This window comes from Rana temporaria, chromosome 6 (assembly GCF_905171775.1).
Source record: "Rana temporaria chromosome 6, aRanTem1.1, whole genome shotgun sequence".
Taxonomy (NCBI): Eukaryota; Metazoa; Chordata; class Amphibia; order Anura; family Ranidae; genus Rana; species Rana temporaria.
Genome location: NC_053494.1, coordinates 164,942,862 through 164,957,782, shown reverse-complemented (window position 1 = coordinate 164,957,782; position 14,921 = coordinate 164,942,862). Strand labels below are relative to the sequence as shown.

Below are 14,921 nucleotides of genomic sequence, written 5' to 3'. Positions count from 1 at the left end.
GTGTATGGGGCCTTCGTGCAGTATGTCAGAAAATGTATTGAAAGCCAATGGTTAAAAACACTTACAGGATTACAGAGTAAATAGTTTCATCACTGTATGAAGTCCTTCTGAGATGGTATTCCATGTCACTGTTCTGGCCAGCTGCTGCAGGAATCAAGGGTCTGGAGGAGCAAAATGGCTGCCGCACTTCCTGAACCCGGGGGGGCAGAAGTAATATCAGCAAGGAGCGGTAACTAGTTTCGGAGCATGCACAAAGGTTTTTTCTTCAAAACCTCAAGAAGGGGCCTTTAAGCATGCTCCGAAACTACCCACCACCTCTTGCTGATGTCAGTTCTGCCCCGTGTTCCACGGTGGTTTCAGCAGCTGCTGGCCGGCACAGTGACAGGGAATACCATCTCAGGAGGACTTCATACAGTGATGAGCCTGTTTACTCTGTAATCCTTTAAGGCTGCGTACACGCGATCAGTCCATTCGATGAGAGCGGTCCGAAGGACCGTTGTCATCGGTTAACTGATGAAGCTGACTGATGGTCTGATGTGCCTACACACCATCGGTTAAATAACCGATCGTGTCAGAACGCGGTGACGTAAAACACGACGACGTGCTGAAAAAAATGAAGTTCAATGCTTCCAAGCATGTGTCGACTTGATTCTGAGCATGCGCGGGTTTTTAACCGATGCTTTTGCATACTAACGATCGGTTTTGACCTATCTGTTAAATTTTAAAGCAAGTTCTAATTTTTTGGACCAAAGGATAACTGACCGATGGGGCCCACACACGATCGGTTTGGACCGATGAAAACGGACCTTCAGTCCGTTTTCATCGGTTTTGACCGATCGTGTGTACGCGGCCTAAGTATTTTTAACCGTTGCCTTTTAATAAAATACTGCACTTAGAAGCGCCTTTCCCTGAATAGAAAGGTGAGCTTGGCCCGTCTATCTTCACCTGTTACGTTGCCTAGTACCTGAATCATATAGTTTCCCTTTAAAACTTGAAGTCTACGGGCCAGATTCTCAAAAGAATTACGCCGGTGTATCTACAGATACACCGGCGTAATTCGAAAATCCCGCCGGCGTATCATTGTTTTGTATTCTCAAAACAAGATACGCCAGAATTAGGCTAGGATCCGACTGGTGTAAGTCACTTACACCGTCGGATCCTAAATGCAATACTACGCTGGCCGCTAGGTGGCTTTTACGTCGATTTCAGCGTCGCATATGCAAATGAGCCGAATCCCGAACGTTTTTGCACCGCTTCGCTGTAGTTTACGTAGGTTTCTGTAAGCGTAAGGTTACCCCTGCTATATGAGGGGTAAACTTACGTCGGTCCGCCGTATGCCATGTTAAGTATGGCCGTCGGGACAGCGTCGGGTTTTTCCGTTGTTTACGTCACTCGTCGAGAATAGGGCTGTGCGTTAATTACGTTCACGTCGCAACCAATGTATTTGCGGTGTACTACGGAGCATGCGCAGTGGCCTACGTTTAAGGCCGGCACATGCGCAGTTCGTTCGGCACGGGGGCGCGCTTAATTTAAATACAAGACGCCCCCTTTGATTTACGCGGGGATACGCCGGGCCATTTAGACTACGCCGCCGCAAATTACGGGGCAAGTGCTTGGAGAATGCGGCACTTGCTCCAGTAAGTTGCGGCGGCGTAGTGTTAATGGCATACGCTACGCCCCGCTTGTAGATACGCTGATCTACGAGAATCTGGCCCTACATATTTTGGGGCAGATCCACAAAGATCTGCCTATCTTTAGGCAGGCGTAGCGTATCTAAGATACACTACGCCGCTGTAACTTACTTTTTCTTCTTGTGAATCCTCAAAGAATCCGCGCGGTAAGTTACGGCGGCGTAGTGTATCTATTGCGGCATAAGGGCGCGCAATTTCAAATGGGAGTGATAAGGGCGTGTTCTATGCAAATACGTCGTGACCCGACGTAAACAACGGTTTTTTTTTAACGGCGCATGCGCCGTCCTTAAAATATCCCAGGGTGCATTGCGACAAAGTACGCCGCAAGGACGTCATTGGATTCGACGTGAAAGTAAATGACGTCACATTCCTATTCACGAACGACTTATGCAAACAACGCAAAACATTTAAAATTAGACGCGGGAACGACGGCCATACTTAACATTGAGTACGCCACCATATAGCAGCTTTAACTATACGCCGGAAAAAGCCGAACGGAAACGACGTAAAAAATGCGACGGCCGCTCATACGTTTGTGGATCGTCGGAAATAGCTAATTTGCATACTCGACGCGGAAACGCCACCTAGCGGCCGCCGAAAAATTGCATTTAAGATCCGACGGCATACTAAGACGTATGCCTGTCGGATCGATCCCAGATGCCGTCGTATCTTGTTTTGTGGATACAAAACAAAGATACAACGCGGGAAATTTAAAATGATGCCGGCGTATCAATAGATACGCCGGCGTAATCCTTTTGTGGATCTGTCCCACTGAGTTTGCCAAGAGGTGGCATCAGTGTAAATCCATTTTTGTTCTGCTGTTATAGTATACAATAAAGACTCTTCCAGACATTTAGGAGACAATGTGGAAAACTGTAACTGGCAGCATAGTAATCAGTGATGGGGAGACTGCAGCCAGTTGGCCCAGCACCCCCTAATAAAGATCTCTTTGCCAATATCTTTGTATCTATTTTCTTCCTCTGTTGTGTTTTGGTTAATTTATATGCAGAGTGTTTATAGAGCTGTTTTTTTTTTTTTTGTTTTTGTCCAACAGAGTGATGTCAGAACTCCTAAATTTACCAAACACATTCATAAAATTCATTGGAACAAGATGAAAAAGCAGGACGCAGTGAAGTCGGTCCAACTAGCAATAAAGGCGCCACTGCTGAACTCCGAGAGCAAGCCCAGCAATGATTCTAGTAAGATTCCCAGAATTTCACAGAACGAGCACCACATAATTGTATTAAATGCTTTGCTGTTTAATTAAACCAGCCCTGTAATGCTTGACATCCCAGTTTTAGATGGGAGTAATAAACTAGAACCATTTATAGTGTATGTGATTGTTACAGGCTGGTGCCTATTTCCAGAGCCAACTATTATTTATAAAGTGTTCTATTATCTCCAGGCCTCATCCAGCACATGCAAGTTAAGGACTTGACCTTACATTTGGCCATATTGCAAAAACCTCAGCTCCTATTGGCAAATATCCTTAATATTATAGATGCTGATATACCCAGAAGTGATATTTCTGCTCTGGATGGATCGTAGTGAATCACTCACTAGCACTAGCTTCTTATACATCTTAGGACTTCTGAGATTCCTCCACCTGAGGTATCCTATGAGGGGTCTCCCCTCCCTGCTGGAAATTTCATTCATGTTACATTATAGAGATTGTAGCAGTAGGATTTAAACTCGCTATCTTGAACAAAAGGAGTAAAACTCTGTGATGGGTGATGGTGCAGATATACCAGCAGCGAAATCCTACCCTTGGGAGATGTAAGAAGTGTGTAATAATTTAGCTCGGATGTTTTATACCTTAACCGAAATATCAGTTTGGAAGTGACTGACCATTTATAGCGGAACTAAACTCTGCAAGATACTCACCTCCACATTCCAGTGACACAATGGTTACGTCCCTTGTTGACCAATGTCCTCTTCCCCTAGGTGACAGGCATTTGATATTGATTGGCCAGCGGGACATGATGTGATTCTGTGTATATATGCAGGAACTGGTTATTCTTCCACAGTCAAATACATGCACACCTCAGTGTGCATTCAGTAGAAGATTGCGAGCAGGCAGAATAGTGTGTCTTATTGCAGAAGACCTAGGATGTCTTCTCCAATAAAGAGCTGCTTCTTTATTGAGTAAGGTTACTGGTGTTCTTTGTTCTCAATACATACACTTAATAGCATTATGCAACACATAATGTATTTAAAAATTTAAAGAATGTAGACAATACAAGAAAAAATATCATTCATCTATCTTAGCATTTCAAAAGCTGTTACGTTGTGAACTGAAACATATATACCGTAAACACGGCTGAGAGAACGGTTATACCACCAAGTGGCACTGTTGCTCCCTGAAAGTTAAAACAATGCACTCCAAACTTCTGAAGAGGATGATTTCTTTTGTGAGTTCAGTTACTTGTGTTAATTATAATTGACATCCTGGATGCAGTGTATTTAGCTTCATTAGAAATAAAATTATGTTATGTTAAAGAGGAAATTCAACCCTCTATAATATTTTTTTCTTTCCCCTCTTACTTGGTTTCCTTGATTATCCTAAAAACACATGCTCACACATCCAGCAAACCCAGCGTTGCCTACTGCAATCTGCCACCACACTTTGGGTCTTGTGTCACCATCATTTGCTTATACGGTGGAAAGTATTCACAGCGCTTCACCTTTTCAACATTTTGTTGTTACAGCCTTATTCCAAAATGGATTAAATTCATTATTTTCCCCAAAATTCTACAAACAATTCCCCCATAATAAAAACGTGAAAGAACTTTGTTTAAAATCTTTTCAAATGTATTACAAATAAAAAATGGAAAAATCACAAGTACATAAGTATTCACAGCCTTTGCTCAATAATTTGTTGAAGCACCTTTGGCACCAATTACAGCCTCCAGTCTTTTTGAGTATGATGCTACAAGCTTGGCACACCTATTTTTGGGCAGTTTTTCCTATTCTTCTGGTTGGAAAAAGGCTAGATTGGGCAAATGTTATCTCGTGTCTATGGGTAGCTTTATAATTGCTAATCAGGTAATCTGGACCTGGTACCCATTAGACCAAGAGAGAGATTCTGCTGTGAAATATGCAGGTTGATTGTTGAAGGTAAAATGTGAAAAGCAGCCAGATCACAGATGCTGCTTGGTAAGGCGTGTTCTCAAAGCCCACGTGCAGAGCCCGCCAGGAAGTCGGCACTGCGCTGCACTAATCACAACCAGGGAGACATTTCCCGATCTCTGCAGCCGTGCATCAGGACAATGTCTCACTGCCTGTGATTAGCGCAGAGCAGTGCCGACCTACTGGCGGGCTCTGCAGGAGCTCATCCTTACTGCTTTGGCATAGTAGAACTTCACTGCTGGACCAGAACTGGTAGAAGTTTGATACCGCGTGACTTAATAATTATATTATTTAAATAAGGGGTGCAGGCATCCCTGGCAGTTCTGTACAGGAGCCTCTTCATTCAGGTGGTGATTCCCCTGAACTACAGGATTTACTAGTTTCACCAGTTGATTTATAGAAAGACCAACAACACCACTATATCTAGAACATTTTTTAACTAATATGTAGCTATTACTCTCTTGACAAAAGTGTGGGTATCTCATGTATAGTTTTTATAAAGGGCTAATAAATCAAATACAATAAAGGCATTCACAAATGTGTTGTTGATAGAGTAACAAATACAGGAAAAACTCCCCAACATTCAACAGAACTTAACATACTGTGTTATATTACCAGCAATTTCAGGCCAGAAGCTTGCATCTGAGGGACAAAAATGTTGTCTTTCAATTCAAATAAAACCAGTAATCTTACCTTAACGTGATTGTAAATCCTCACCTTGTTAAACAACCTATTGAGTTTAAAAATAGAAATGAAAGGCAAAACATTTGTCGATACATATAAAAAAAAAAACAGTGAATACACATGAAATACCAAATGGGGACTTTTAGGGTGCCAGACAAAGATAATATACTACATCATGTTTAAAAATTCATATCACATTTTATTGGATACATAAAAATATCCTTTTTGGGGGTTTTTTGTTTTTGTTTTTTAAAGAATTTGGATATAGATCGCATGCGCTCCAGGTGTACAGTACAGTGATAATTGCTCAACATGTTTTGCCAGAAAATGGCTTATTCAGGAGACTTTTTATTTTACTGTACAGGACATTTACTGTAGACAAAAAGAATACACATTTAGAAACAATATTTATTAACAAATGCTTATTTATATTTCATACATACCGTATATACTCGAGTATAAGCCGAGGCACCTAATTTTACCACAAAAAATGGGGAAAAAAAACGTATTGACTCGTATAAGCCTAGGGTGTCCATGTGCATGCCTCACTGTGTCCATTTGCATGCTTCACTGTGTCCATGACTAGACTGACGTTTAACATGGGAGTCTATGGAAGGGGTGCCCGGCTTTGAAAAATCGTTGCTCCCCAGCAGTAGGCCCCCCAGACAACAAACTTTGCACAGTTGTAGAGGAAGAGTGGGACTATATGTGTGCCAAGCTTGGGGTCCAGGGGACCTACAACCGGCCAGTACTGGGTCCCCAAATTCACAGAAGAAATTACCATTTAACATGGGAGTCTATAAAGGGGTGCCCGTGTTTGAAAAATCAGTGCTCCCCAGCCGTAGGTCTCCTGGACAAGAAACTTTGCACACTTGTAGAGGAAGAGTGGGGCTACATGTGTGGGACCTACGGCTGTCCGGTACCGGGTCCCCAAAATCCAGGAGTCCAGGCGCAAAAAGGTGACTTGAGTATACTGTAAGCCGAGGGGGGGCATTTTCAGCACAAAAATGTGCTGAAAAACTCTGCTTATACTCGAGTATATACAGTAATTAATTATATTACAACATAGTTACAATGAATCATCTGAAGGACTGCTCTTACCCCAGAAATGCCACCAGGTAAGTATGTACAGTAGGGATCGAAAGTTTGGGCACTCCAGGTAAAAATTTGGATTAATGTGCATAACGAAGCCAAGGAAAGGTGGAAAAATCTCCAACAGGCATCAAATTACAGATTAGACATTCTTATAATATGTAAAAAAAGTTCGATTTTATTTCCATCATTTACACTTTCAAAATGACAGATGGCGTCTGCAAAAGTTTGGGCACCCTGCAGAGTTAATATCTTGTACTGCCCCCTTTGGCAAGTATCACAGCTTGTAAATGCTTTTTGTAGCCAGCCAACAGTCTTTCAATTCTTGTTTGAGGTATCTTTGCCCATTCTTCCTTACAAAAGTCTTCCAGCTCTTTGAGATGTCTGAGCTGCCTGTCACGCACTGCTCTTTTAAGGTCTATTCATAGATTTTCAATTATGTTGAGGTCAGGAGATTGTGAAGGCCATGGCAAAACCTTCAGTTTACGCCTCTTGATGTAATCCCCGTGGATTTTGAGGTGTGTTTAGGATCATTATCCATTTGTAGAAGCCATCCTCTCTTTAACTTCAGCTTTTTCACAGATGGCATCAAGTTACCATCCAAAATTTGCTGAAATTTTATTGAATCCATTTTTCCTTCTACTCGTGAAATGTTCCCTGTGCCACTGGCTGCAATACAACCCCAAAGCATGATTGATCCACCCCCATGCTTAACAGTTGGACAGAGGTTCTTTTTATTTAATTCTGTGCCCTTTCTTCTCCAAACGTACCTTTGCTCATTCCGGCCAAAAAGTTATATTTTAACCTCATCGGTCCACAGAACTTGTTTCCAAAATGCATCAGGCTTGTCTATATGTTCATTTGCAAAGTTCAAATGCTGATTTTTGTGGTGAGGACATAGAGGAGGTTTTCTTCTGATGACTCTTCCATGAAGACCATATTTGTACAAATATCTCTTTATAGTGGAATAGTGTACCACAACTCCAGTGTCTGCCAGATCTTTCTGGAGGGATCGTGCAGTCAAACGTGGGTTTTGAATTGCTTTTCTCACAATCCTGCGAGCTGTTCTGTCTGATATTTTTCTTGGTCTTCCAGATCTTGCTTTAACTTCCACTGTTCCTGATGACTGCCATTTCTTAATTACATTCCGAACAGAGGATATTGACATCTGAAAACGCTTTGCTATCTTCTTATAGCCTTCTCCAGCTTTGTGAGCGTCAACTATTTTTAGTTTCAGTTTTCTAGACAACTGCTTAGAAAACCCATGGTGCTGATTGTTGGGGCAAGGTCAGATGAGTCTGGGGCATTTAAAGCCTTTGAGATTGACATCACCTGGTCTTCCCAGACGATGATTGAGAACAATCCAAGACAGGTCTCAGCTTTGCAAAGGGGCAGTGCATGCTATAAATTCTGTAGGGTGCCCAAACTTTTGCAGACCCCATTTTTTTTTCTGTAATTTTGAAAGTGTAAATGATGGAAATAAAATCTAACTTTTTTTGACATATTATAAGAATGTCTAATCTGTAATTTGATGCCTTTTGGAGATTTTTCCATCTTTCCTTGGCTTCGTTATACACATTAATACAAATTTTTACCTGGGGTGCCCAAACTTTCAATCCCCACTGTATCTGTATAAAAAATATCCAACACAATATTAAGGAGACCATTGTGAATCCAGAACCCTCCCTTTGGAAACAATGGTCTTCTTAATATTGTGTTTTTTTAGATCTTCATTGTGGTGATATGGTCCTCCTATGACACACTGATATCCTTTTGACTGTAATCTTTTGGCCCTATACAGGTACATACTTACCTGGTGGCGTCTCTGGGGTAAGAGCAGTCCTTCAGATGATTCATTGTAACTTTGTTTTGGAATATAATTTAATTATGTATGAAATATAAATAACTGGGCCATACAGCCCCATTTTATATTGTTTCTAAATGTGTATTCTTTTTGTCTACAGTAAAATAAGTCTCCTGAATAAGCCATTTTCTGGCAAAACATGTTGAGCAATTATCGCTGTACTGTATACCTGGATTGCATGTGATCTTTATTCAAATTCTTTTTTTTTTTTTTTTTAAACCCCCAAAAAATGAAAGTATCTTTTTAATATATCCAATAAAATGTTATATGAATTTTAAAACATGATGTAGTATATTATCTTTGTCTGGCACCCTAAAAGTCCCCATTCCGGACTTCATGTGTATTTTCCAGTTTATGGGATGTGGTGCCTTGCTCCCCAGAGCTAAAAAAAACTTCTTAATACCTTGTTTCTCCTTTTTTATCACATTCCTCCTGTTCTCAGCTACTGATCTTCCCAATAAATGGCTGTGCATTGGGTCAGGACAAGTCTAATCATTGAAGGCGAACAGGCTGAGTTTTCAGCATAGCTAGGGAACTAACCACAGTGTGTTCTCCTGCTAAGTGTGGTCAGTTTTTAATAGGAAAGCAGAGGGACTGACAGGAACACCAGGAAGCACCATGTCACACAAAGGAAGCAATATAAAGAGAACAGGATACTTTTTCATACAAGTACATGGTACAGCAAGCACATATAAGGAATATGAAATATTGAGTTTACATATTCTGTAACTGTGACATTAATGACATTTTCATTTCCACAGGTGTTGATGGGCAGTGGATCTACATGTTAAGAATGCGTCAGATGGCGATGGACAGGTCTCCTCAGCATCCACCTGGCTTACCTCGTTCCCAGTCCTCTAGCCTTAATAATCTGTCACAGATTTTACCATACCTTCACAACCAGGAATCCTACGCCGCTGCTGTCAGACGAGTGAGAGTGATTTCCACGTTACAAGTTACTCCTATCACTTACTCACGCAGTTCATCACCAACCCAAATTGGACTGACTACAAATTTGTCCTCCCTGTCTCTCCATGGTTCTAAAGGCAGCAGTGCTTCCAGTACAGCCTCAGATAGTCCCTCTGAGAGAGAGAGGGCACGGTATAGGGCAAAGAGAAACTATTTTCACCAAAACTCTGCTCATAGCTCACCCACACAAAGAAGTGGAGGAAAGAGTCCCCAAGCAAGCAATGGGAAATATTACACATCCTACACAGTAGCCCAAAATCAAGCAAGGACTTCTGATTACAAGCCTCACAGAAAGGGCCAAAATCAGACTCGACACATACCAGGGATGCCTGTGCCAACCACAGAAGAGGTTAATGGAGAAGAAAGCAAGGTTAATAATGATGGAGGGTGGATAAAAGTAGAACATTCCAAAAAACATAAGCAACCTATACCAATCAAGTCAAAAAAAGATAGACCCAAAGCATCTAATCGTAGTCGTCAATAACATCAGTTTACACTATTATTTATTTTTAAAAAATGCTAGTATTTTATCTAATTTAATTGGATTTTTTTAAACATCAATAGCACCATGGCAATTTATATATATTTATATTTTTGCATACACATTACTAAGTGCAAATTGCAAATAAAAGAATATCTCCTTTCATATGAGCTGGTCTTGGTATTTATTCTTTCTTTACAGAGATATTCAGATAGGTAGAGAAGTATCAAAAACTATAGAACCATTAATAAGGGTGTTAAAATCTTGAAGCCTTACAGCCCATGGATACAGTAAGGCCGGCCATCGACTGATCAAAATTTGCCCAGTTTAGCAGGAAACTGACAAATTTTGATCCATCTATGGGCAGGCTGGTTGTACGGAAGTCAATCCATCGCTCAACTTCAGTATAACCAGCCTCTCTGTTTTTTCTTGTGCGATCAATGCTGGTGGCTATAGCCATCAGCACTGATCATTGTATTCTGACTGTGGGGAAACCTTCCGCTGTCAGACTACAACAGCACAGCAGGAGGGATTCCCCCATCAACACTCACTATGTTGATGGGGGAATCACGCAATTTTCTTTCCTGCAACCCGTGGTTGCAGGGAAGAAAATTGCATAATCTATGGCTTGCTTTAGGTTATGGCTCAATGGGATTTATTTGCTAAAGGCAAATGGGCTGTTAACTTTGCAAGGGAATTTGCCCCACAGCTTAGTGAATGTAGTGAAGTTTCACTTTGCAATAAAAACCCAATCTCATGAATAAAAAATAAAATAACAGCAAATTTGCTTGCACATGATTGGATGAATAAAGTCAGCACAGCCTCACCTCATTAATAAGCCCTGATGCAAATTCCTCTACAAAGTGAATAGTTTATTTGCCTTTGGCCCCTTTCACATGGGCGAGCCGATCAGGTGAGATGATTTGAGCTTTGTGACATGGTGCATTATCCTGCTGGAAGTAGCCATCAGAAGATGGGTACACTGTAGTCATAAAGCCAATAAAACCTGCGACGCACTATGCGCGCCGCGGCAAAAAGTGGGTGTGATTGAGCTTTACAGTGGGAGGGGCTTAAAGGGCATGGTTAAAAAAAAAACAGGCTTTGTAAACATGCTGGAGGGCTCTTTGGGAAGAAAGAGAACTTTTGCTAGAAGTTGGGTTGGAGAGGGGGTTAGGTATGTGCTGGGGGGTGTTTTGGGAGGGGAAGAGAACTTGTGCTAGAAAGTGGGTGGGGTGGTCAGATATATGCTGGGTGTGCTTTGGGAGGGGAGTAGACTTGTGCTAGAAGATGGGGGTGGGCAAATATGTGATGAGGGGTAAGGTGGGGAGGGGTGGAAATGTAATGAGGGTGCTTTGGAAGGGAAGAGGATTTATACTAGAAGGTGGGGGGCAGATATGTGAAGGGGGCTCATTGGAAGGGGAAAGGATTGTGCTAGAAGGTGAGGTGTGGAATTCAAATCCAACTCCCTCCAAAAGCACCCCCCACCACTGGCCCTGCCAAATCACTCCTCCAAGTGTACACTGCTGTTATCTGCCCTCCACCCCCTATCGCAGTCACTGTGCCCCCTCCCCTGTAAGTCTTCATCCATAATAAACTCATCGGCGCAGCCCATGCAGGAGGCATTTTCAGTCCACTCTGCAGTGTGTACAGGGAGGGGTAAATAGCAGAGTGTGGTACCCCAGACACACCGAAAAAGAGATGCAGGTTAGGTTTTACGAGTGTCCACACTAGCATGCTCTGTCAGTTACTTGTCAGGCCAGTTCCTGCACTGGGCTCTAGGATTCAGCACGGTTTCGTTAAATTCAAATCTTAGGATGGTCTCAACAAATCCAGGACGGTTAGGAGGTATGAGCCCCTGGAAGTTACAAACACTGCAAAAAAAATGCTCTACAGCAGTGGTCAGCAACCCTGTCCTCAGGGCCCACTAACAGGCCAGGTTTGCAAGATAACTGAAATACATCACAGGTGATATCATTTGCTGATCAGTGATTGCAGTATTCTAGTCTGCATCTCCCCCAAGGTAATACATAAAACCTGGCCTGTTAGTGGGCCATGAGGACAGGGTTGATGACCACTGCTCTACAGGTATCATTACCCTTGTGAAACAAGGCCATACAAAAAAACTATAACAAAAAAGGGGAAAATATCCTGCGCTAAAGTGTTAATAACAAAAATCACTAAACATTATATCAACAAATGACAGCAGCACTTACTGTATTTACACACAATAATACAACGAATACTACCAAAACAAATGTGTTGCACTGCCAAATAATAAATAATGTGAACCCACCAAAATTTCTATCAAAATCAGTCAGCCAATGAGGATAATGGACAGAGAGAGCTGCAGCTCGGCTGTCCCCATAGCAAGCTGCTTGCTGTGGGGGCACTCAACAGATGGGAGGGGCCAGGAGCATGAAAGAGGGACCCGAGAACAGGAGAACTGGGCTGCTCTGTACAAAACCACTACACAGAGCAGGTAAGTATAACATGTTTGTTATTTTTAACTAAAAAAAGACTTCACTTTCTGACAGAAGAAGTTGGCCGTACGAGCATGCTGGAAAACCAGCAGCTAATGGCTGAAAGCGCTGATTGGAGTGTTCTGGTGGGGGGAGGGGGGCCAACAGAACACAGCAGCTCAGCGGGGGAGATTGCTGTACTAACGTCGGATGGTTGGTACAGCAGATCCAACCAGAGTTAAAGGGTTAGTAAAGGAAAAGAAAATGTCCTTTAAAAAAACAAACAGGTTATACTTACCTCCACTGTGCAGTTCGTTTTGCACAGAGTGGCCCCCGATCCACGTCTTCTGGGGTCCCTTGGCGGCTGTGTCTGGTCCTCCCCGCAAATACTGACCACAGTCATGCGAGAGAGCTTGCATGGTGGTGAGTAATTGCGGGCGCGCTCCCGTGATACAGCGAGCGGCCATAGCATCACCTTAATGCATAGATTGCATTAAGGTGAAAAAATGTTTTACTTTACAACTCCTTTAATAGTTTTTTTGTATTCAACCCAGTAGATTGAATGAAAAAAAAATGAACAGGGTGTACCAGGCTTTGCCATCTGCCAGCATAAGGTGGAGCCTAATATCTGGGATCTGCAAGCTACTGGAAAAAAACCCGCTGGTGGCCACCGGAACTGCGCCCTTTAGCTCAAGGAACCACAGTGCCACCAGCAGGTGATCCATGTCCTGAGAAGGGTTCTTAAAAGATACATTTTTGTATAGGTATTATTTAACTCTTACTTCCAGGTTGATATGTCGTTTGGACCTGGCAGAGAGAGGGTTTTACACACAGTGTGTGTATATCTGACTAGCCAAATACCAGCTGTCAGATGGAAGCAACCCAACGGCAACCGCTAGATTGCTTCCAAACCCCCCACATGTGCCCCCTACCATGTATCCTGAGGTGTGTGCACCTATCGGAACACCGTCATGGTGGGTGCCGCTGGGTAGAGTGGGGGGGGGGGGAGCAGAGTGTCCATGCGCCTGTCTGCTCTCCTTTCCTTTTTCTTGCTGACCCAGAAACGGCGTGTAAAACATAATTTCCTGGTCCCCTTGTCACTTTCTGCTGCCTGTATGGCTTGAGAAGAATTTAATGCAGTGCGATCTGCACTGCATTAGATTTATTTATTCTTTTAGACCCCTGATGTCTCATTACACCTACACGAAAACATGGATTGCGATACATAGACATATTGCAGTACAAGCCAAAGCAAGAGCAATCATTTTAGCACCAGAGCTCCTGTGTAACACTACACTGATAACCTGTAGGGCTAAAATAATTTTCTAAATGTGTGCAAAAAAAAAAGCAAAATCGGCTCTGGCAGCTATTCCAGGTGTGGATTTTTTATGTATTTAAGTTACATTGATCCAGCTTGAACCAATGTAACTACCGTATTTATCGGCGTATACCGCGCACTTTTTTGCCCTGAAAATCAGGGCAAAATCGTGGGTGCGCGGTATACACCGATACCCGCTTTCCCGCGCCGACTTTGAATACTGCGCCGACATATACCGAGCGCAGTACACTCGTGTATTGTCGGGCAGTCTCGGCTTCTCTCGCGCTGACGTTCTGAACGTACAGGACGTGAGCACGATAGTAGCCGAGCCTGCTCGACTATGCACGAGTGTACTGCGCTCTGTATATGTCGGCGCAGTATTCAAACTCGACGCGGGAAACGAGCGGGGAGGACGCGAGGACGCCGCAGAAGGACGCCGGACCCGACGAAGAGGACACCCGAAGCCGCAGACGGACCCGACGAGGCCGCCGATGGACGCCGCACAAGACACCAAAACTGTAAGTACAAAAACTATTTTTTCCACAGGAATTCGGGGCAACTTCAGGGGTGCGCGCTATACGCGGGAGCGCGCTATACCCCGATAAATACGGTATGTATATACCACACCTGGCCAATACCCATGGATGCTGGAAATCACGGTAGTAGACACTGATACTCCAATGTTCTCCACTTGCTTCTGGGTCCTGTGCTAAGCGACTGCTCTGCAGCATTCTGAACACGTTTCAATCTTGAATGACAAAATAGACCCCCATCGCACAGGAGGCTATTACATGGATTATCTCCAACAATACAGAAACTGCTTCTTACACGATCTACTGTAAAGGAAATCAATAATGGAAGAAACAACAATTGAAAATATTTTACAAATAGTACAAACTATTGACTCACAGCAGCAGAGAATAGTCGTCACTTTCTTTTCTGCTTTCATCAGAGGAATACCTTCACTTTGCAAATTAACGCTTCTATGGGAGTCCCAAAAAGCTATGTTTCTCAAACCTGTGGAAATTAGGGCAAGCACAAAATCAAAGAGCATCGGCTTCAAAAAACTACCATGAACAGAGACATCCCAGAACCAACTCTCAGCTTTTCCAATAAGTAAAATGTGTAGTGAGTTCAATTACACCTGGCTTCAATAACATGCTATAAATCAGAGTAAAGTTCAGCAATAAAATTGAGACTACTATGCAGTGAGGATACAAGAACATAACTCAGG

General features: G+C 42.8%; 1 protein-coding gene across 3 annotated transcripts in view; it reads left to right on the top strand.

Annotated features, from left to right (window-relative positions):
- The window catches only part of MAP3K20 (mitogen-activated protein kinase kinase kinase 20), a 277,073-nt gene extending 266,996 nt beyond the window's left edge, over positions 1–10,077 (top strand). For all 3 annotated transcript variants that reach the window (XM_040357733.1, XM_040357731.1, XM_040357732.1), the window contains 2 exons: positions 2,746–2,890; positions 9,222–10,077. In XM_040357733.1, coding sequence (XP_040213667.1) covers positions 2,746–2,890; positions 9,222–9,913 — 837 coding nt within the window. In that variant the 3' untranslated portion in view covers positions 9,914–10,077. The remainder of the gene's footprint in view (positions 1–2,745; positions 2,891–9,221) is intronic.
- The last annotated feature ends 4,844 nt before the right edge of the window (positions 10,078–14,921 follow it).